We start from the raw sequence: 24080 nt of genomic DNA, 5'->3' as shown, positions 1-24080 counted from the left end.
GTGTAAATCTTGCATTTTGCATCCTGAGGTGAGTTTGACATGTCTCGTGCTGTCGTTGCCCAGTAACACACAGTAAACAATTTGAAGCTTGTGTTTTTAAAATAAAAGTCCAATATAGATAGTAAGTGAATAATATGCTTAACTAAATAACTACAATAAGTGAGGAAAATCACATTATCACTTTTGTGTAACTAGAAAACGTTTGGCTTATCAAACACAGCCTGAGGCATGCATATTAAAGCTCTCAGAACTTTTTTTATGATCTCAGAGCTGCATATGAGTCATTTTCTCTTGATGACATGGCTGTGCATAAAGCCCGGATGAATGACCTAAAATAGGCTTACATGCAAATGCGAAAGGCATGGCCCGTGAGTCTCGTCAGTTTGTTTTGTCCTCTGATTGGCTCATTGTCCACCAGGGTTTTACACTCAGGGAATTAACATGTGAATGAGGAAACATTTGTGTCTGAGGTTCACACTATGCCCATTTCCATTTACTGGTCTTTTATTATTCTACTATGCCTTGGTAGATTTTTTATTATAGAGCATCTTCAAAAAGCTTATTTCTTGTTTCAAAGTGAAAGTGAAGGTTTCTGCACTTGCTCTACTTGTAATAGAAAAAAAGTAATAGAAAAAATACAAATTATGAATAAAGAACATAGGAGCGAATGGCAAATCAGAAAATGTGTTCACTAATTATTTCATTAACACTTATCACCTCTATTGATCCAGATCTTTTTTTTTGTTTTTGGCATTCCTACCCCAGTGATTATCACTGGAAGTTAACAGAGTGAACTTGTTAAATAAGTTTATGGTCATGATGCTAATGGTCTAATCAGATTCAATTATCTATGCTAGGCTAAGCTAAAAGTGTTTCTGCCAGACCCGGGGATCAGATGAATGGATTCAAAATTTGTGAAGCTCATACGTTACTCTAGAGCAGTGGTTCCCAACCTGGGGTCCGCGCCCCCCTAAGGGGGGCGCCAGAGTTCACAAGGGGGGCGCGGGAGAGGATAAGTATTGAGGTAGAAAAAGGCATAAAAATGCTCCACTATTATATAGGGCTGTACAATTAATCGAAAATCCGATTTCGATTTCAAACGATTATAAAAAAGCATTAATCAAGATAAACGATTATATGCATCATATACCGCCCCCTTTCCAGCTGTGCACGCGTTGCTCTTAAAAGCGCGAATGTGTGTGTGCAGCACGCACACGCAGCCAGAAGCATGCGGCCAGTCAGCATTCGCTCTCATTCGCACACTGAGACGAGCAGAGGAGCGCAGACATCTAAAGTCATTAACGTGAGCGCTTTAATGGTCAAATAGGTGTCAAAACGCGTTGTTTCGTGATTATTTATATTAGCCCCCATTTGTGTAATAAACAAACGAGTTGAGAATCAAAAGACGTGAAAGAGAAACCATTAAAGAGACAGCGCGAAATATTCCTGCTGCCGCCTGTTTTATCATTAATCAAACATAACGAGAAAATGTTTCTCTGAAGGATTTTTGTAGCTAAAGTGTTTTTCTTACAGTGAAGATGCTTAAAGCAGTTTGTTTAATATTTTTATTTAATTGTATTTATTTCTCTTTCCTTTGCAGGCTGGAAAATAACTGTATGTAAACACTTGAAGTCAGAATTATTAGCCCTCCTGAATATTAGCTGAATATTAACTTTTCCTGCCCAATTTCTGTTTCATAGAAAGAAGTTTTTTTTTCTGAACATAATAGTTTTGATATATCATTTCTAATTACTGATTTATTTTATCTTTGCTATAATGACAGCACATAATATTTTACTAGATATTTTTCAAAATACAAGCATTCAGATTAAAGTGCAGTTCAAAGGCTTAATTAGGGTAATTAGGCAAGTCATCAAAAATATTTATTGCTTAAGGGGGCTAATAATATTGACCTTAAAATAGCTTTCAAAATATTTAAACTTGCTTTTATTCTAGCTAAAATAAAACAAATAAGCCTAGAAGAAAAATATTAGAGAAAATACTGTTAAAATTCCTTGGTCTGTTAAACATAATTTGGGAAATATTTATTTTAAAAAAATTCTCAGGAGCGCTAATAATTTTATTGTATTTTTTCTGATACTCGTTTTGAATAATCGTGATTACAATTATGACCAAAATAATTGTGATTATGATTTTTCCCAATATCGAGCAGCCCTACTATTATATATGTATTTTTAAGTACCAAAAAAAAAATCAAAACACATGCTTAAAATTCCAACATAATAGTAAAAATAATTAAAATAAATAACTTTAAATAATTATTTAAATTTTGCTCACTTGCGCAATGTGGTTGTCCACCTTCTCGTAATGGCAAAATCAAAACAAAAATGGCAGAGAAACGTAAATGCAATGATTATTCAGAGGTGAAGAAAAAGATTAGACAGTATGTCAAAGCCTACCTAAATTTTGGTTTTATTGAAGGCCAAGACAAGTTAAAACTGATTATTTTATATTTTGTATACATATTATATATTAATATTACACAAACACACACATACTGTATGTATGTATGTATATATATATATATATATATATATATATATGTATATATATATATATATATATATATATATATATATATATATATATATATATATATATATATATATATATATATATATACAGTACATATGTGTGTGCGTGCGTGTGTATTTATATGGTGGGGGTGCTCCAATGTTTGTATATGTTCATGGGGGGGGCCCCTAAGAAAAAGGTTGGGAACCACTGCTCTAGAGAAGCTTTACTATTTATTAAAAAAGTGGTGTCTTCCTTTAAAATGCTACAATATAATTTTTATAAGTTAAATTATTAAAGTATTTGTAAATATTGATTGTAGAGAAATATAAAAATTAGAATAATTGCATTGCAAGTTAATCAACTTGCGATGCAGTTATTCCCATTTCCTTCAATTTTAACTGCACTCTTTTCTTATGTACCTCTGTTTCATTAGTTTGTTTGTGGTCCTCAATTTGTTTTAGTTAGGTGCTACGGTGCTTTTAAATAAATATATAAATATATTGTGGTTCTTTTCCCAGCCGTCCTTAAACCCAGATGGAGAGTCTTCACCTGATGTTGTGCTGCTCAACCGCTGGAGTGTGAGGAACTACCACGTGCAGCGAGGCGACATTGTGTCAGTTTTGTGAGTAGCTTTATTTTAAGCCATCCTAAACCGGTATGACCAGCTTTATGAGATTTCACTGTCATGAATAGACAGTGCAGCGCTGTTGAAACGGTACAACCTAAGTGATGGGAAAAAGTGTCTTTTGCTTGTCAGTGCTGGTTAGACCAATAATGTTTTTGTATTTTATTGCATTGTGCGTGGTAGGATATTTAGTAAAGACGTTATATGGTGCAGTTTGAGATGCATAGCATACCAGATAAATAAGAATTTAGTTTCTGCTCTACTATCGTGTCTAAAATCACAATTACAGCAGTAAAGTATATGTAAGGGATAATGTATATCTTGGCGGTTTTTCTCACAGAATCAAGCCTGATAGACTCATCATCAGTTACACAAGACTGAAAGTAATTTTAACTAATTTTAAACATTATACTGCTTATTACAAAGCTTTTTGTTGCAAAATTAAACAATTAGGCATAAAATCTGAGCAGTAATAGTTTACTAACTATTTAATAAAACTTACTGTAAAAATGAGAGAAACTAAAATGGCTAAATGGAACAAACACTGACTTGTAAATTTATTATTCAGTCTCAAGATGGTGACAAACAGTCAAGAAAAGTGGCCTGACAGGCAAACACATAAATATATGTGAACGTATTTCCTAATGGACATGATGATTTAAAGTACCCAAACAAGTTTGTGTAGTTAGTTTCAGCAGTTGTTATGTGGGAATAACACATCATGAAATGTTATGATTAACCAATCAGAATCAAATATTCCAGTGAGCCATGTAAACATTTCAAATACCCTCTGCGAACACATCTTATTCTCACAACTTCATTTTGTGTGAAGATATATTTTTGAGATCATATATTAGGGATGTTAATGATTAATGAATAATTAACTTAATAACAGGTATAGTACAGGTGCTGACTGTAATCTTGCAATCACTTTAAGACTTGGAGTTTATCTAACTTCAAAAACACTTTTTATATAGCATAAATATAGTAGTAAACCTCAGAATTAATATTAAATATTAATATATTAATAGTGTTAATAATACTGTATATTATAATGTATAGTTGCCAAAATTATTTTTAAGTAGTTTAGTTTTACTGTTTTTACCTATTTAAACTATTTAATTACATTTTTTAAATAAATATAAACGCAATCATACATGTGCTGTTAGGACCATACATATTTGGACATCAACACAGTTCTAACATGTTTGGCTAAAAAAAACACCACAATGGATTCGAATTAAAATGAACAAGATATGCTTTAACAGCAGACTATCAGCTTTAATTTAAGGGTATTTACTTCCAAATCAGGTTAACAGTGTAGAAACAGATTGCTTATGTGCCTCCCGCTTGTTAAGGGACCAAAAGTAAAAGTTTATGGACCCATCTGTAAACTTGTAATATTATTTTTTTTGTATTTTAAATACTTCTTCTACTACTACTACTACTACTAATATTATTGGTCATTTATTAGTTTATCATAAATTAAAACCTTGACATTAGAATTATTTTCTTCTCCAATCTCTCCAAGTCGTCTTTTAGTTAAGTGTTGAAATCTTCCAAAATGGCCTAAAAGTCAGTCTATTACCATGTAATTTGGCAGATGTTTTTTTTTTTTAACCAGAACATCATGTTGATCAGTTGAGCCTGTAGACGTTTTCTTCTTCACGACTGACATCTCAAGTCCTTACGTTCACTTAAGTTTCCAAATGCTGGACTAAAAATTGCATGTTCGTTCAGAAAATTGCCACTGAGATGTTCTCCATCCCAATAAAGACATCTGTAGCACTCCAAATTGCTAATTGGAGCATTTTGGTCCCTCTCCAGTCTGACATGGATCTCCTTGACCTTAAGCCCAGCTGTTGTGAGGACTCTAACTTAAGAGGAATCCTCTTCAGTATAATGAGCCCAATCTGTTTTAAGGGTTACTGTCATCGCAAGTAATTGGCACGGACGCAATCATCTGATATACTTTAATGCGGTTCTCAACACCAAGAGCCTATTGACACAGGCCCAGCAGAAGCTATCATCTATATTCTAGTTAGGTAACTCCTCTTCTCTTTCATGCACGGTCTGTGTTTTGAAGCACCAGGGTTTGGAGGGAGAAAGCATTAATTTTGGCCAACTTGGTGATCAAACGTTCACCCTGCTGTGTTTTTGGCTTTTATATGTTTGATAGGCCAGCAGATGGGTTTGACGCTTTTGGCTGTTCAGATGAGGTTTTGATGTATCTGTGGGATTTGTGTATGATTATAATGCGACCACAGGATGTTTATCACATTTAAAGCATTACTCTGTTGGGCTGCATCCTAATCAGAGAGAAATGCTGAATTAAAGTGGTAGTTCTCCTAAAAATAATGTGCTCATTTTCAGGCAGTGCTAAACGTAGAGGTTTTTTTCATCATTAGTAAAAAATGTTTTCAGCTAAAAATGTTGGTGATTCATAAAATGCAAATTCCATCATGAACATTCTAGGGGCCATATCATACACTCGGTTCAGTGCAGAGACAGGAGTGACGCAAGTGTTTTTTTGGTAGTTTAAGCCCAGTGCAGGAATCATTTTCAACTCCTGCGCCATGTTGTTTAAATAGTAATTGAATCTACGTCCATTTATGCACCCATAGGCATCCTGGTCTGAAAAGTAAGCGTGTTAAGGTGCATTGTTGATGCGTTGGTATTTTAAGGCAATAAAATCATTGAGAACTAAAGCTGGTCTAAAGTCAATGGCACAGGTTTCACCATTCCTCATACACGATCAGATCTTTTTCCTCGCAAATGAAGCATGTAGTATTTTTTCTTGTAAAGTCTGCCATGTAAATAGTGAATGTGCCATAAAGCATCTGCAACTCGTACTTAAAAAGAGAATGGGAGATGAGACTTTGATTGGTTTAATGGACGTTTTATGCCCAAAACACACCCATAACACATTTGGAGAACAAAGACAACCATTTTAGACAATGCGCCAGGTGCGGCGACCATTTTTCCCTTATTTAAAATAACAAAAGTGGATTTAAACACTTCCTTAGTACACCTGCGCCATGTGCTTTAGATCATACTCTTAGATTATTTAAATAGTGCCCTTGGAAAGATATGGTAACGGGGTATATGCACAGCTAGCGTTTTTCAGCCAATGATAAACTATTTTTTGACTATTTTTAATTTCATAAGGTTCATTTTATAGCATCGATGTTGTAATGTAATTATATTACATTCAGTTAAATCGACTTAAGCACTCATTTAGTTGTTCAAGAGTAAAACGAGATGAAAGACTGGGTAATGCTAGCACTGTCAGGTTCAGCAAGGCGAGCACAGAAACTCCATTGAAAATACTGAGGTAAAATAAAATGCCATATTTTAAAGACTTGGTGGGGGAAAATGGAATTTAATGCAGTGCTTCTTGACCACTCTGAAACCCACTTTATATCGTATATCTCTCAGGCAATGAAGATAGCTGATTTTTAAAGAAACCAGACCTTAAACGTGGCATTTTTACCATGGAAACGTTGAGGCTGGCTGGCTTAAGGTAAAAGTCTGTGTGCATAATATACACCATCAGTATGGTGATCAATTGGTGCAGAGAACACCTAAGAAAATTACACTACTGCTGCAAACATAACATACATGAAACCCCTGTACAGATCTACACACTGGTCAAGGATGATATCCAAATAATGAAAACGACACTAAGGTATTTTAATTTATAAGCTCATTGGTTGCTGAGGCAACACAAAAAATCACCTGCGCCATGAGGTGATGATTTGGTCGGAAGCAGATTGGATCGATCCTGTCAGCCTGAGCACCTAATAGTGTTTCATAACATCATTTTGTATTTAATAGTTACCTGCACTGTAAGAGTAAGAAAATATGTTTACTATTTCCAGTTATGGCGAATACATGTGCACAAACTGACACAAGGGCACACTTTTGTTTACAAATGAAGCATCAACAACAAAAAGGGTGCGTGTCCACCCACCAAAGTATTTTTTTCTGAGCCGAGCATACTGTTGTCAACGTAAGCGCTGCGTTTTTTTTTTTTTTAGCTGTGTGGTGTGCATATCACGACAAGCACTGCTCAGAATGTTTTTAAAAGCTACAACAGTTGGAGAAGCTCGCAGCTGAGCACTTTTGGAAGAAGGCTAGCATTTTAAGCTACACAAAAACCTCTAAGTGGACACACACCCTAACTTGTGCTTAATGTTATACTGTAAATAATAATCAGTTTCTTTCACAGACCAACCAGTTTATTTCACAAGACCTTAATGTATCATCAGAAGCCATTATATATTTTTATATTATATATATATAGTTTTTGTCCTGTATGTTTTGTTTGTTGTTCCAAAGTACTATTAGTCATTCATTTGCACTTTACAAATCACCTACATCTTGGATGATTAAAGAACAACATATGTTCATTTTAGTGTGAACTATTCTTAATGAAGCAGGTATAGTACAAATAATTTGTTATAAGTTCATTCATTAATTTTCTTGTCGGCTTAGTCCCCTTATTAATCCGAGGTCGCCACAGCGGAATGAACCGTCAACTTATCCAGCACGTTTTTACGTAGCGGATGTCGTTCCAGCCGTAACTCATCTCTGGGAAACATCCACACACTCATTCATATACACACTCATACATTGTGGACAATTTAGCCTATCCAATTCACCTGTACCGCATGTCTTTGGACTGTGGGGGAAACCGGAGCACCCAAGGAAACCCACGCAAATGCAGGGAGAACATGCAAACTCCACACAAAAATACCAACTAAGCCGAGCCGAGCCGAGGTTGGAACCAGCGACCTAGCGACCTTCTTGCTGTGAGGCGACAGCGCTACCTACTGTGCCACTGTGTCGCCTGTTGTAAGTTATACAATTATATATTTATAAAGGACTATAATTAAATAATAAACAGCAGAAAACGGTCAAACTACTTGCTCTACAATCAAGTGTGTTCATAATCATAGACAAGAAGTCGAATAATATAATTTATAATATAATTTGCAACATGATATCAACAGAAACCTCAGTTTGCAGCTGTTTTTACCATCTGAAAAACAATGGAGGTGAATGTGACCGGACATCTCAACCCAAAATATAAAAGTTTAATTATACATGTTTTTTTCTGTAGAAGTTCTGGATGAACTAAAAAGAATGGTCAAACAAAATGATTGCACCACCCCCCACCCCCACCCCACTAATCACATCATTGGCTGAGCCACTGTTCCTATGTCAGGCTGACTCAAATTGTCAAATAAACAAAAATGTTTTTTAAACTTTAAGGGCTATCTGTGTTTTAATGGTTTAGATAGTCCGTGTCTAAATTTGGAATAAGAAAAAGGCTTTTTTACGTGTCTTTTCCTTTTTTTAATAAATAGAAGAAGTATTGATTTTACAGCAGTATACTGCTTTTTTAGTTTTGTCTAAATCTCTGCATTGAGAACAGTATTGTGAGTATATAAGGCAGATTCACTCTATCATTACCCAAAGATGGCACTCTTCCCCTGCTGGGAATTCACTGCACTGGGAACATCATGTTCATCCTTTGCTGAATTATTCTGAGAGGAAAATCTAGAGCTACATGATAATAACCCTGACTTTGATTGTTTTAGCCATTTTCAAGGCCCATATAACATCATGCTTTTATATGCTATCTAATGGGGTGTGATGTGCTGACAAGGAAAATGTTAATATTCTAAATGAGTTAACTATGAGCTTAAAATCACAATTATGGACCTATCCATCTTTTAAAAATACATTTCATTTTTTAAATTTATGTATTTGATATCTGCTTCTATCAAAAGCATCTAAGATATAGTTCACAAAAAACTGAAAATTCTAACTGGCTATTATGTTGTTCCAAACCTGTAAGACTTTTTCTTGAAAATACGTGTTTCCGGTTTGTAATCATACAAAAAAATAAAATAATAATAATAAAATTATTCAAATGATTGCTTTACATAAGTTATTTTATTTTATTTTATTTTATTATTTTTAGAATACATTTATTTATTTATTTTATTTTATTATTTTTATTTTAATTGTTTATTTTATTTGTTCATGTATTTATTTTAGTTGTTTATTTATTTATATTATATTATTTTATTCATTTTATTTTTTATTTATATTGTAATGTTTTATTTTATTATTTATTTTTTATGTTTTTCATTAAATTTTATTTAATTTTTATTTAATATTATTTAGTTTGAGCTCGAGAAAGCATTATTTCAATATACTTTTATGTCAGAGTATGGTTATTTTATATATTTTTTTCGGTGTGATGATCTACCAAGTAAACAACAAGGAAGCTACTTTTATGTTAACAAATCCAACAATTCTTTGAATTTTTTTAAATATTTAAATTGTTTTAAACATTTTGTATTTAGTTATTTAATGGCAGTTAATCAGTTTTTGCTGTCCTTGGGGTTTGAACCCATGACCTTTACTTTTCAAAAATTCTAGTATTTTATAACATGTTATTATTTACTGACTCTATAATATATTGTTGTACATTAACAGAGTTTATTTTTAATGGCATTTTGTCAATAAGATTTCCACTTCTTCAAACGTATGACCTGGCCATTGCTATTATGCTTATTTCATTGCTTTTAATTTATCTTCTAATAACTGTTCTTTGAGTTTGATGCATTTTCATTGTATATCATATGCCGTGGTTTGAATCTCAGGAAAACAAAGGAATGATTGATCTTTTTACTATTAGTTATATAAAATAGCACAAATCAATCCCAGCTTTCAGCTTTCTGTAGAATCCGAATGTTTTTATGCGGCTGCATGAGTTTTGCTTCCCTGCCTGTTTGGATCAAATGTAGATCTAATTGGGACTCATTTCAAGCGTTGTCTAAGGAAATCTCAGAGCCCACAGAGTAATATCTTATTTAGAGAACATTCCTCATCTTCAGACAGCAGTCGATAGGGAATAACATCTGTCAGGGTGTTTTATGCGTACAAAAAGTGTTTTGTCATGCTTTCTGTGTAAACAGGGACAAAGTTGACGATTTAACAAATTGCCATTTGTACGTTACCATTTCCTAAGAGCAACCAGAAAAACACTGTTTCCACAGCAGGTTGTTGTTGTTGTTTTTTTTTAAGTCAAAAGTGAGGTTTAAGACGAAACAGTACACAGATTTGTATAGTGCTGAAACATTTCCAAACATTTTACAAATAATCACAGGTCGCGGAAAGTGTAGGTCATAAAAATAGTTGTTCTGACTAGAAACATTGATAGTGAATACAAAAAGAAGGTACATTTTCATTGATTCACACTATTTTGTTTTCTTTTTACGAGACACTTTGAAGTGTGCTGGGCAGGAAATGGGCTGAATGTAATTAGCCTTGTACTGTACATGGAAACCAGTTTACTTCAGGTGTCCTTAGAGAGTTTTTGTGGAGTCCAACACTCGTTCGCAGAATTCTGTTTTCAGCTCAGGCTGAGCCAAAGCAGCTAAGGTGTTTTAAGGACCAGTGTGTTCTGCTTTTATTGGCAACCTGCTTGGTTTTTTAATGCCGGGGCAAGTCAGGAAGCTTTGATAGTGGCGACCTTATTGTTATATAAGGGTGCTAAAGGAAAGTCAGGGTTTGAGGGTTCCTAGAATGACTAGAAACTATTAATATTATTTGCCCAAAGAACTTCAGAAAAATATGTGAAATGTTAAAAATGTATTCATCTTGGCATAAGCTACAAAAAAATATTACTTTAAGGGGTATTATGAGAAAAGAACTTGTTTGATTGTGCATAATTGTTTAGTGTAAACAATTGTTTCAAACTAATTAAAAGAATGAAAAGTCGAAGGGATACAATTAGTAAACATTAATGTAATAACTAGGATCAACAATGAGAAATGGCAACATTTATTACTGTTATTTAAAAACTCTGAGAGTTAGCTTGTGGGTAACATGGTGGCTCATTGGTTGGCACTGTCGCCTCACAGCAAGAAGACTGCTGGTTCGAGTCCCGGCAGGGCCAGTTGCCGTTTCTGTGTGGAGTTTGTATGTTCTCCCCGTGTTTTCGTGGTTTTCCTCTGGGTGCTCCAGTTTTCCCCACAGTCCAAAGACATGCGCTATAGGTGAATTGAATTAGCTAAATTGGCCATAGTGTATGTGTGCGTGTGTGAATAAGTGTTTATGGGTGTTTCAGGACCTCTGAAATAGAGCCGATGGGAAAATGAATTAGTTTGCTTGGCTTATTAATAAAATGTTGATAAATTTTTTTCTGGTGCAATCATAACATGCATTATTTTATGGTTTGTTTTTTTAGTTGCCCTTAAAAAATTTATTTTTTAGATTTTATTTTGACAGATTTTTATTCTATTTTGACAACAGTTGAAATCTAAATTGTTTATTTTAATTGATTAGATTTTTTTGTCATGTTGCTCTGGAGGCCATCTAATGATCCAACAGTTGTTTACACTTTAAAAGATGTGGCATGACGCAGTGCCACTTCTCGTCTGGTGCGGGACCCCTTTCGAGTCTTTAACATCTCTCCGCGAGCAATTAAACAGGTACGGATATATCTGTACCAGGTCTGCAACTTCACTTTCCAGTGTATTCCTGTTTTCAGTGTTGTGTTGTGAATTCAAAACCAACTTAATTGTGACCAGATTTTGTTTGAATTGGCGTAATTTCAAGTTTATCTGGGCTGTGTTTACACATTTTTGTTTTGGTTATGCCTTGTGTCCACACTATTTAGACATCTTTGACCTGCAAAAATAGAGTGTTTTAAAACACTTAAGATTCCATTTTTGTTTGGCAGTGCTGGTGTTTCGTTATGGTGTATATGGACTTTGAAAAATGCAGCTCTACAACTGGTCTTGACCTTTGAAATAGAACTGAAGGAAAATGAATGAATGAATGAATGAATGAATGAATGAATGAATGAATGAATGAATGAATGAGTTTGCTTGGCTTATTAAAAAACATTAATTAGATTGTTTTTTTTTTTGGTGCAATCATATCATTGTCTATTTTAACGTTTGTTTTTATTTTATTTATTTTATTTTAGTGTTTTTGCCCTTAAAAAAACATTTTTTTAATTTTACCTTGACAGTTCTTTAATTTCATTTTATTTTAAATAATTTTGATTCTATTTTGACAGAAGTCTAAATCTAAATTGTTTGTTTTAATTGCTTCGATTTTTTTTATGTTGCTGTGGAGGTCATTTGATGATCCAACAGTTGTTTCCAACCATTTTCTTTTTCTCTTTTTAGTCTTATTTTGTCTGCTGTCTTAATCAACGAAACGCTAAAGTTTTAATGTGACAGACTTTTATTTTATATTTCTTGAATAATCATGAGCATGCGTTGCTGTGGAGACGATCCACCTCTGCAGCTGTTTTTACATCCAGGAGCTTCACTTGACAATACACACACTTCTGCAGTGCCCTATTTAATGTGCCCATTATATAATTTTTAATCTCAACAGAAAACTACATTAGCCACACTCATGTAAATATATCTGCAGTCACAGGCACGGCAGTTATTGGTGTGTCACAGAGTCTGATTTGGGCAGAGATGTGTTAAAGTGTTGGACAGACATCAGTCAGCTTTCTCTGGCTCTCACTTTTGTCCTTTAAAGTGAATTAGCAGTGCTTCTGGGTGTTCATAAACTGTGTTCTGCCCACATTCGCTCAGCGGTGTTTTATTAGGACGATTCTAAAGGTCTCGATATGCTTCAAATGAAGTTCTACATTTGAGCTTACAGTCTGAGTTATGACACTCTGTTTTTAAACACTTTAACATTCTGATGCTACAGTAGACAGGGTTGTAAGTGTCACACTGATCACGTGTACCCCTGAACACAACAACGATGTGAGAGAACTTTTATAAACTTCTGATAAAACAGCCTTCTTCAGCCTGTCACACACCAGAGGAAAAGCACCACAGCGTGCCACACATCTTTACATTGTTTTCTATTTGCCATGGACTGACAATAAATGGCACCACAGGTGTGTGTAAACTTATAGAAAGCAATGTTTAGAACTTTAAAAGATGTGGTATGATGCTGTGTGTCTTCTTTCGAGTCTTTAAAATCTCTCTGCGAGCAGTTGCACAAGTGCGGATATATCTGTTCCAGCTACTCAAGTGTTATAGTGTTATAGTCCTCTCTGACCTTCTTGGATTTGACAGATAAATCAGTAGCAACTCAGAAAATGGGACAAAACCTCCAATTGCCTAAACTTCATGAACCGATGGTAACCAGAAGGTGTTTAGTAGCCGAAAGAACACTTAATTCAAAGCAAACTTAATTGTGACCCGATTTTGATTGAGTTTATGTAATTTTAGTTTGTTCTTCAGTTTTGTTTGATGTTTATTGGGGCTGTGTTTACACACTTTTGTTAGGCCTGGGGTCAGTTGTTTGTACCTCGCTTAAATGGTCTGATTTGGCAGATCCTGGATCTTTTAATCTTGTTAACTGATTACTGGCTAATTTGGTTCCTTCAAACAGGTTTGTGAATCAGATTAAAATGTCTGGAATGAACTGATTTGAGATTGCTGTATGAGTTTTTTAATTGGCATGAGGAATAACTGGCTGTTTCATTTAATTTAGCATCCATAAACATTTTGATATCGATGTCAGCAACTTTGCGAAGCATCATATCACCATCATTTGAGCTTTCGAAACAATTACTGCATAAATTATTTTTCCTTAAAAAAATAAAATAAAAATAAAATATTGTGCATGTCTATTAATCACACACAAATTGTACTAAAGCTGGTACCTTAAAATATTATGCGTTTATAGCTAAAAATTCCCTATTAATAAATGTTTTATGCTCTTAAAACCCCTTGGGGAAAACCATCCCACGACGGTTTTTTAAAGGTTCAGGACATCCCGGAGAACTTTTTTTTTTGTATTAACAGATGTGTGTGTGTTGAGCATCAGTTAAGACAATGTTAGCACCTGTCAGCTTTAATTGTGGGGAAAACTGGATAATTTTGAGCTTTTATCAGCTAATTTCAGCTTCCGGGTTTAAAATGATTTTTGGGGCGGGATCAAAATCGGCGACGTATCGCAGAACTGCAAGTGCAATGATGACGCGTCGGTTTCTCATTATTATTCATAGCGGAGTTTTCTTATCCTATGAGAAGAGCCGGCTGCTTAATTATTCATGAGACCTGCCAGTGTCAAGCCCGAGCTGAGAGACACGGAAACCACGGCACAGTATTTAGCCGTTCATGAAGGCTCATATGCGTTTGTTTCCATCATCCACGGGGTTTGTTGCATGTTTTCCCCCGCGATCTTGTCAGGGCCAATCATACAGCAAAGCTGTGTGCGTGCTGCTAGCATTTTTGTCGGGAGAACAGCACGAGAATTAGAGAATGGCGGACGCTGTCTTTCATCAGGAGTTCGTTCTCATTCAGACACATCGCCGTGCTGCTGTGTTTGCCTAAATCCTCCAGATTACCAGCAGGGTTAATGGTTAAAATAGACAGGTCAGGAGACCAGCTGCACTGAGTCTGCTGGATACGGGGATTGAGGGAGAAGTCCTCATATATAGGGTTTACACACATCTTTATAATGATATAAATTGTGGTTATCTGTATATGAAATTACGAATAACAAATGTAGCAGGGCGTTAAATCACTGTTCATTTCTTTGCATTTTAACTTTGTAAACTATAAACTCATGCGTCTCCTCTTTGTGTCTCATTTTGTGAGCTAACTGACAACAGCAGTTATTCGCTCCCCTTCTCCCCTGCTGGCCACGCCCACTCCTGCCCGATGCTCGCGGAGCTCCACGCCCATTAATCATGCATCTTTTGAAAAAATTCTGAAGTAGACTTTAACCGAAAGAGGGGGGTGTCATGGCCCTTTAAGCCCTATCTTTATTTGTACAGTTTGCATAAGTTTTATTTTTATATTTTTTAAACAGACGCTTGGGGTCCATCCTATTTATACATTCTTGACCTGCAAAAATAGAGCATTTTAAAACACTGTGGATCCCATTTTGTTTTGAAGTGCTGGAGTTTCGTTTTGGTGTTTATGGATTAAAAACCAAACTTTGGCAAAATGTGGCTATACACAGTTGCTCTTAAACTGGTCTACTATACTGTAGCATATTGCTCATGTTTAATTATGCTTTTAACACTGGATAGTATGGACTGAGATAATTTTTTGGAAAACAAAACAGTGAATAAATATGAAATTTTATGACAGTGTGGACTCTGAAAATGGAGTCTTTCGAAAATGACATCTTTAGCCATATGACCACCTATTTTACCCCTTTTTAAGATTTAATATTAGTCTTTTGTGTCTTCAGAAGGTGTCTGTAAAGTTTCAGCTCAAAATACTCAACATAATATTTATTATACCTTTTGGTATGGGAATTTTCAGCTCTAATACACTGCAGTTGTTTTGTTGCCTGTGCCTTTAATGCAAATTAGCTAGTTCTCCCCACCCACTAATCTCTAATGCATGTCAGAGCCATAGAGACCTCTCTGTATTGCTCTGATGCTTATAGCCTTCTCCTGCTGCATCTCACGTAGATAAACAGCACAGTAACAGACAAGAATGAAGCAATTCTCTCTTACTACAGTAAGAATATTGTTCATGTATTATGGTTTTTACACTGAATAGTGTGGATGGAGATATACGATCAGAAATACTTCAATATGGATGAGGAGTGTTTTCATTCTAAAACTCTGTTAAAAACACATTGGTCACACAGGTGGGGGCACAGCAGAACCCTATACTTTAGTTTATGTTTTTAGAATTTAAATTTCCTCTTCGCACAATAATCTATAAGGACGCATGCTATAATGGAAGCACCCCTCTGTGCCGAGTATGTGTGCGTGTCCAGACATTAGTGGGTTATTCTGAAACGTGGCACTTCAAAATTCACTTCTGAGCTTCATGCATCATTCAGATAGATGGCAAGATGCGAAGCAAAACTCAAGAGAAAGAATAGAAGGATGGAGAAAAACATGGCTTTTGGCACTTTAGGAATAATATAGCATATATGATATTAAGAATGTATTTCAGTGTCTGTGTATGAGAGACAATAGTGTTTTAATTACACATACTGTTCTATAATTGTTTGTACGTAGCTGCATAATTTCAGATGATATATTTTTTTAATTAAGATTAATTCACATTTAGTTTCTTACTGTCTTTCATTGAAAATCCATTAATTTTAAGGCTTATTGCTATTGATTGTTGCTATATGTGGCATAACATAACTGGGGTATGGTACCTTGGGGTGGGAATGGCAGCCCAGAGTTCTTATCTAAACCTGATTGAAATTTTCTGAAAAAAAAAAAAAAAAACTAGCTGACAATGTTATTGCTAGGCCCACGCAGAATCATTGCTTGCAGAAATCCACAGATTATATTATAAATTAACAGTAACTACCTGTGAAAAATATGAAAAATAATGTACACACTCAGCCAATCAAAATCAAGAATTTCAACACACACACACACACATATATATAAATATTTGTGTGTGTGTGTGTGTGTGTGTGTGTGTGTGTGTGTGTGTGTTTGTGTGTGTGTGTGTGTGTGTGTGTGTGTGTGTGTGTGTGTGTGTGTGTTGAAATTCTTGATTTTGATTGGCTGAGTTTGTACATTATTTTTCATGTTTTTCATATTTTTCATTTTTCATATAGTTCTTTTCCTGAACAATTGTAGTTACCAATTAATGGCAGACGGGAAATTTACAAAATTAAAAAAATACTTATCAATTTATTTGCACATCATGTGGTCCTTTGCCTCCACGTCTTGCAATTGAATCCTAACCTATGGAAAGCCATGGATTATCGCTGACATAATTTGTTACATAGTTTTGTACATAGTTAGTTTTAATTTCAGTAATATTACTAAATAATATGCAAATGTTTTGACAAATTATGTACAATACTTTAACTATTAGTTATTATTGTCTATTCTTTTAGTGTACGTATTGCTCGAAAAATCTGCTGTATCTTTGTTTAGCAAACAAGTGGTTCTAATTTAATCTTTATTGTTTTTGCCTAAATTGATTTCAGTTATTTTTTATTTTTGTGTTTTTCAGAAAATTCATTTTATTCTAGGTTTTTTTTTTTAATGATTTTTCACAATATTCTGCACCGAAAAAGCAAAAAAATAAATAAAAATCGAGTTATGGCTAAGCACGTAAGAGACCAATGATGTCTTGATGAGCTGACAATCTACCTACATTTATAGCTACAGCTAAAACTTCTACGAAATCAAGTGTTTAAATTGTTAAATTGGTGGTGTGGAATACTGTTTCTGAGCTAAATCCTCCACCCGTTTGAACTGAGGAGACTCAGTAGTCATTTAAGGGCACTGTTTATGCCTAGCACACTTTAAAGAGAATCTTTGACAAAATTATGGTGTAACTACAGTCTCTGAACTTGCTGCATGCCAGACACTAATATATTAACCATTTATTAAAGATGAATCACTGTCTGACCATCTGTGATGAGGCATGGATATAAACATTATGATCATGAATTTCAATAATTTTACAGCACCCTATGAGCATTTACCATTCGTTGTTTCTTTTGGAAACACTGTGTTCTAACAACATGTGGCATAAAAGATTCCAGCAACAAGCAGTTTGGCTGTCTGTACCAGACACACAAGTCTAACAGACACATGAGTGCAGAATAAAAAAAATAGATTAATACATTTTAAACCTCATTAATATGATTAAAAATAGATATTAAGTGACTGATTTTGTTGGTTCACATTCAGCCACTTTTTATTTTATTGCATTTTTTTTAATAACATTTCATATTTTATTGAATTTTTAAATAAGATGCCTGAGGTAAGCTATCTGCGGCCATTTTCAGTATATAAATGTCACACAAAATGGTATTCAAAGTTGCTGAATAAAGCACATAACTACTACATGAGATTATTATTGTCATTGTAGTTTATGTTGCAGCTGGCCAGTAGACTCGTTACAAGCAGAATTCTTTGTTGAGACATGTCGATTGTTCTGTAGTCAAGAAGCAAAAGGTTAATATCTCTCACAACCTGGCTACAATGAAATTATATAATTAAAAACCAAAGAATAAACTTTTCACATAAATATATGTGAAATTTAAACATATATTTTTGTTAATTGTGAACTAGATTGTCTAAATTTGTTTCAGCACTGCCATGACATCACAGAAATAGAATAGAAACATTGCATGTCACAATCACAGAAATTACAGAAAATCACACATCTTTACCCATGTAAGGCACCTATTTACCCCTTTTTCAAGATGTAATATAAGTCTTTTGTGCCTCCAGAAGATGTCTGTAAAGCTTCAGCTCAAAATACTCATCAGATTATGTCTCTTTCCTTACATGGAAATTTTCAGCTCTAAACATACTGTAGCTGTTTTTGTTGTCTGTGCCTTCAATGAAAATGAGCTATACCCACCGTTTCCATGTACATGTCAGGGCCATAGAGATCTCTCTGTATTGCTCTGATGTGTGTAGCCTTCTCATGCTGCACCTCAGATAGATAAACAGCAAAGCGACAGACAAGAACGAAGCGGATCTCCCTTACCAGCTGTGATTTGATGCATTTGTTGTGAAGTTAATTTAAGCCTTTTTGCAACGATGAGTCACACACAATGTTGTTACAAAGTTCGCACGCGGGCATTTTTGCATGGTGAATGTGACAGGATACACATTAATATCCACAGCTGTATAGATATCTATTATGTTGATGTACAAAATAAACCTAAATAAAATGTATGTCCACAAACCGGGAGACAAGCTTTTTTTTTTTATAATTGTACTGACATGCAGCTGTGGTGGCGAATTACGAAGCGGTTTTGCTGTCTTTTCTATATTACAAACATGCACTGATTTAATAATGTTTTAAACTTGTAAAACTCGTTCTTGATCACATTTAATGATGATTGATGATCACAGTGAGCTCAACAGCTCTTTTAATCACAGTTGCTTTGCGCTTGTGGATATGATTTTACGCGTTGCTATCAATCAACGTTGCGGTCGGCCTCAAAATGGAAGGATCCTGTTTTAACATCAGAAAATTTTTTAAAAAGACTTGTTGTGTTTATATCACTTAAAAATGACTGTGGACACACCATACCTACACACAGTTCTGTCTTGCCCTTTAATGTCAGTTTGTACATGCTCCAGATTGCTTCTCTTCAAAGGACATGAAATGTTTACTCAGAGAGCAGTTGTTTTGAGGCATGTCACAGTTTATATTCTCACTCACTTTTGAGGCTTCATTAAAAACTTGCCGCTTTTCCCTGAAATATTGATGTGGCATCTGAAAAAACCTGAAAAGTACAGTAAATACATGCCAGGTGGAAATGATGCAGCTCAAATTCAAACTCTAGGGATGAAAATGTTTTTTTTTTATTTTTTTTTTTATGAAAACTTTTGAGAAACTAAAATGGTAATATAGATGTGAAGCCTTTTGATAAGAAAACGCATTTTTAAATTTTGATTAGTGTACTGTTGGCGTAGCCAAAGACGTGTGATGTCAGTGACGTGTGATGGCACAGTATGTCCTTTTCACCACTAGAGGGCACATATTCACAACAAGTAAGAACTACTTTTGATGACTATGTGACTGAGGGTGGAGTCATGGGAGTTATCATCTTTGCTATATGCAGGTGTGTCTAACTATTCCTGGAGGGCTGCAGCCCTGTACAGTTTAGTTCCAACTGCATTATTTAAGAGCATTTGTATTGATAATAATAGGAGCTTTTGTGGTCAAGCTTCTGTTTCCTTTTTGATATTAACATATTTTCTTTGACACTTTTGTCCCTTATCGACGGTAAAATAACCAGCCTTTATATATTTAAAGCACATAATCACGGAGGAGAAATCCGATGCTCAAGACATGATCTTTAAAATAATGACATAAAAAAAATGCAGCATATTTATGACAGACGTTTACAACAGCAGTGGATCATTAAATAAATACTTTTTTTCAATTGAGCGAAGCATCATCCACCCGCAGTTTTTAAGATTGGCGCGAAATAAAAAGTATACACACTTTATATATTTTTCTTTGAAAATGTATCTTTTTGCAACGATTGTTTTCATGTATAATGTGTAACTTAATTTTGATGTATAATTTGTTGGTCAGTTATCTACAGCATAAGCAAGAGGAACGAATATCATCTGAGGTGTAAAGCTTTAAAACAAGACCGCTATATGCTTTAGCGCCAAAACAATCATGTTTTCACGGTTTCAGCATGAGCTGCACAGTCTTTACAAACTATTTGCAGCACTGATAGTGGGTTACCTCCGAAAAATAAACTTGGTATGAAGGATGAGAGAGCTCAGAAACTCGTTGAGTGAATGAAGAGGCTCCCCTCATGTCTCGCCGTTATGTGTGATTTAAAAAGAAAGAGAGTCTGCATAGGACTATTAGTGCCAGTCTGTGAGATAAATTTGGTTAAACAACCGCTGATATAATGAAGAACTGCGCATAACAGGGTTTTTTATGCATCCTGCAATATGCAATGTCAAGAGGGTGACTCCATAAGTAAGGTAAACTTTTAATGCGTGGATGTGTCTCACAGTGCAAAACATAACTAAAGCAGGTCGCACACCAGAAGCGACGCTCGGCGGCGCGCCGCGCAGCGCCACGTATTTTAGAATTCTAATCATAGGTTTCTATCAGGATACACACACCGGCGCCGCAAGTCGGCGGCTGTCGGCGGCGCCCGGCGACGGCTCAGGACGCAGTTCATTTTTCAGCCGCGCCACAGAGCGCCATCTGATTAGTTTCATGTTAAATATCATTCGAATGTGCGCGTCTGGTGTGCGATACTTTAATCTGTCATGTACGCGCCGTGTCGCGGCGCCGAGCGGCGCTTCTGGTGTGCGACCTGCTTAAACCTTTAAATGTCCATGCTAAATCAGTCATCGATAAGGTCCATCGATTAAAGGGTTATTAATGATCAATAGATCATCAAGTAATCGTTAGCATCCCTAAATACAATATATTAAAGGATATTTCTTGCTAAATTCACCATACTCACCATTAAAAGGACATGCAGTTTATCCCAAACTAAACATTCTGTCACCAGTAACTTACCTTTTACTTGTTCCAAACTTGTTTTATTTATTTTTTCTGATGTTGAACAGTAATATCCAAAAACTTGTAAGTGATTTCTTTGGTTGTTGAAAACTTGAACAGTAAATGCTGAACTAAGATTGTTCCATTGTTTATTATTTTATTATTTATATTATCAGACAACTAAAACATTTCACAAAATGTGTTAAATCAGCTGCACAAAGTGATTGGCATGCTGAAAATACTTTTAAATGGATAGATATAAAGATTTGACATTTATCGTGACAATTATCGGTATCAACTGATATAAAAAAATTATTGTGATAATTATAAATTAAATGATCGGCCCTAATTATTAGCAATGCAAGATGCAGTCCGTGTAACTAGTTAAAAATAGCTTTTTTTTCTCCAGATTTGAACATTCTTTGAAACATTTGGGATAATGTAAGTACATCAGTCAGTAAAGTATATAACAACACGGTTTTAGTGTTGTGCTGGAAATATTAATTAGGAAATCGTATATACTGCCTTTTCCAAGTAAATCATTTGCATATCAACGCTGTGAAGCAAAACAACAACAGTGCAAAACCTTCCAAATTGTCATCCTTGGCAAGTCAGAGCTCTCAGTGCAAGAATTTCTCGAGTCACATGAGTTTATGGAGCCCAAAAACAGCCGTGTCATCACAATCCTCATGAGTCCCTGAGCAGCAGAGAGACACTCATTACAGTCCGGCCGTCTGCTCACCTACTGCTCACTGTATTATCAGTATCAGCACTGTTACAATCCATTTCCCCAATGGCCAATGGCTGCTATTAAATTCCCTGTCATAGTCGGGAGGGTCAGCGCTGTAGAGGAGTCATGGTAATGGCCATGGCGGATTAAGACAACGTGTCAAAACGCTAAGCCGCTAATAAGAAAGATACTCTGTAGGGGAATTACAGTCTGCTTTTAGACGGCCACAATAGAGGTTCAGGCCCAGAGATAGCAGCTGTTTGAATGAATTTGCTAATTTCTCGTTTGGAAAATTTGGGACATTCGGAGATAATTTGTATTTTTTTTAAGCTGCAAGATTAATACAGAGAAGGAAGAACAGGTCGGATGGTGGAGGAACATTAGGAAAATTTGTATTTATTTATTTATTTATTTATTTATATGAATTGTGGATTATTTATTTGTTTTTCTTGTTTTTTGTGTCTATTATGCTTATTTAAATGAATTATTAAGCTAATGTTATTAAACAATTAACATTTGAATGAAAAGTCTTATGGAGGAAGCAAACAAATTAGTATTGTTTGTCATTTTTGCTTTTATTTGCTTGCAAGATTGTGAGTTCATTTGTTACAGACATACCAAGCGGCAACCTCCCGCTCTCTCTCAGGAAGCCAATACGGAAGTAACTAAAACTGCAATTCATCCGAAATTCCGCTAGTCCTGGCCGCTCCTGGCTCCAAAACAGAGCAAATTTTAATTGAGCCCACTGTTGGAATGGCCAACTTTACAGCAGAAAAAAAGATGTTTACAGCCTGGTACAAAAAAAGATTTTGGTAATATTAATACAGCTAATATTACCCTTCATGACAACTGTGAGGGGGGTGAATTTTTTTATAACTCATCCGTTTCCTTTATATTAAGTTATATTAAGTTTGCATAATTAAGGGCGTGGCCACTTGAGTGACAGCTAGGTCTCGTTGGTCGCCGTCACGTCACTTCAGCTGAATCCTGCAGATTAGCCACTGAACTCGGCATATTTATCGTATTTCTGTGATGTTTTATGTGGCTTTACACAGTCAACTGCCTTTTGGACTTGTTTCCTACACTTATTTGATGGAATGTCATGCTGAGTGCACGTTATTGTGCTCACAAACCATTCACGTGGCCTCCGTTTCCCATGTGAGTAAAGTTATATACTTATATACCATCTCTATACATGTATTCGTTTTATTTAAGATCATTTATCGTTTTTATTTATTTTTAGAGCTGTAAAGCACTCCAGAATCTGTCAGATTGATTAGCTGTAGGCTCTAGAACTGTCATCTGAAGTGTTGTCATACAGTGTTATGCTGGATTTCATCAATAGTCTTACATTAACTAACACAGACTATATCTGAAGTGTTTGGAAGTAATTCGCGTTTTCCTCCTGTTGAAAAACGTCATAAGAACAATGTTTAGTGGCTCAATGTATTACAGCAGTGTTTTTAAAAGACTAAACACTTTATTGATATAGTATACAACCAAGCACAAGTGGTCAGAATACAAATGAGTCACAGGTGATAAAGTATTAAGCGTTTTCCCAAAGTAAAGTGTGTCTGAACCAGGTCCAAGCAAACTGTCAGCAGGTGTCTGTAGCTCCGCTCACTCTCCGCCTCTTTGCCCTTGTTTGGTATCCCGCCGTGGGTGTGATGACGCGCGAACAAAATGGCAACGGTTGGCCGCACCTACTTGTGGCTTCTTTTGCGCTCTTTAGAAACCTATGGGTGACGTCACAGATACTACGTCCATATATTTTACAGTCTATGAGACATACTCTGTATTTATTTATTTATTTATTTTCTATAGCGCTTTTGCAATGTAGATTAGCATAGAAGCTTTGGTAAATTGAAACTGTGTCAGTGCCGTTTTCAGAGTTTAATTTTAGTTTAGTTCAGTTCAGTGAGGTTCATTTTCACTGCTGAAAGTCCAAACACTTAAGAGCAAATCCATTGATGCGCAGCTCCACAAGTTCCAAACCAAGCAAGCCAGTGACAACAGTGGCGAGAAACAAACTTCACTAGTTGACGAAAGAATGAAAAAAAAACCTTGAGAGAAACCAGGCTCAGTTGGGCACAACCATTTCTCCTCTGGCCAAACCTTTTGTGCAGAGCTGCAGTCTAGGCGCTGAAGGCTGGAGAACTGACTATCG

The 24080-nt window shown here is 35.3% G+C and overlaps 1 protein-coding gene and 1 long non-coding RNA gene across 7 annotated transcripts in view; both read left to right on the top strand.

Annotated features, from left to right (window-relative positions):
• The window catches only part of immp2l (inner mitochondrial membrane peptidase subunit 2), a 209514-nt gene that overhangs the window by 22712 nt on the left and 162722 nt on the right, over positions 1-24080 (top strand). For 5 of the 6 annotated variants that reach the window (XR_015525689.1, XR_015525688.1, XM_087310684.1 and 2 more), the window contains 1 exon segment: positions 3057-3160. Coding sequence is in view for 4 of the 6 variants with exons in the window: in XM_087310684.1 (XP_087166810.1) it covers positions 3057-3160 (104 nt within the window). In the remaining 2 variants the exon portion in view is untranslated. 6 annotated transcript variants of the gene reach the window in all.
• On the top strand, positions 6552-16526 carry LOC147837697 (uncharacterized). The gene is made up of 3 exons (XR_015526484.1): positions 6552-7381; positions 11210-13993; positions 14992-16526. It is a non-coding gene; the product is annotated as an uncharacterized LOC147837697 (long non-coding RNA).

This window comes from Danio rerio, chromosome 25 (genome assembly GCF_052040795.2).
Source record: "Danio rerio strain M-AB ecotype USA chromosome 25, GRCz13ab, whole genome shotgun sequence".
Taxonomy (NCBI): domain Eukaryota; kingdom Metazoa; phylum Chordata; class Actinopteri; order Cypriniformes; family Danionidae; genus Danio; species Danio rerio.
Note: the sequence above shows the minus strand (reverse complement) of the source record. Positions and strands in the feature narration are given on the sequence as shown.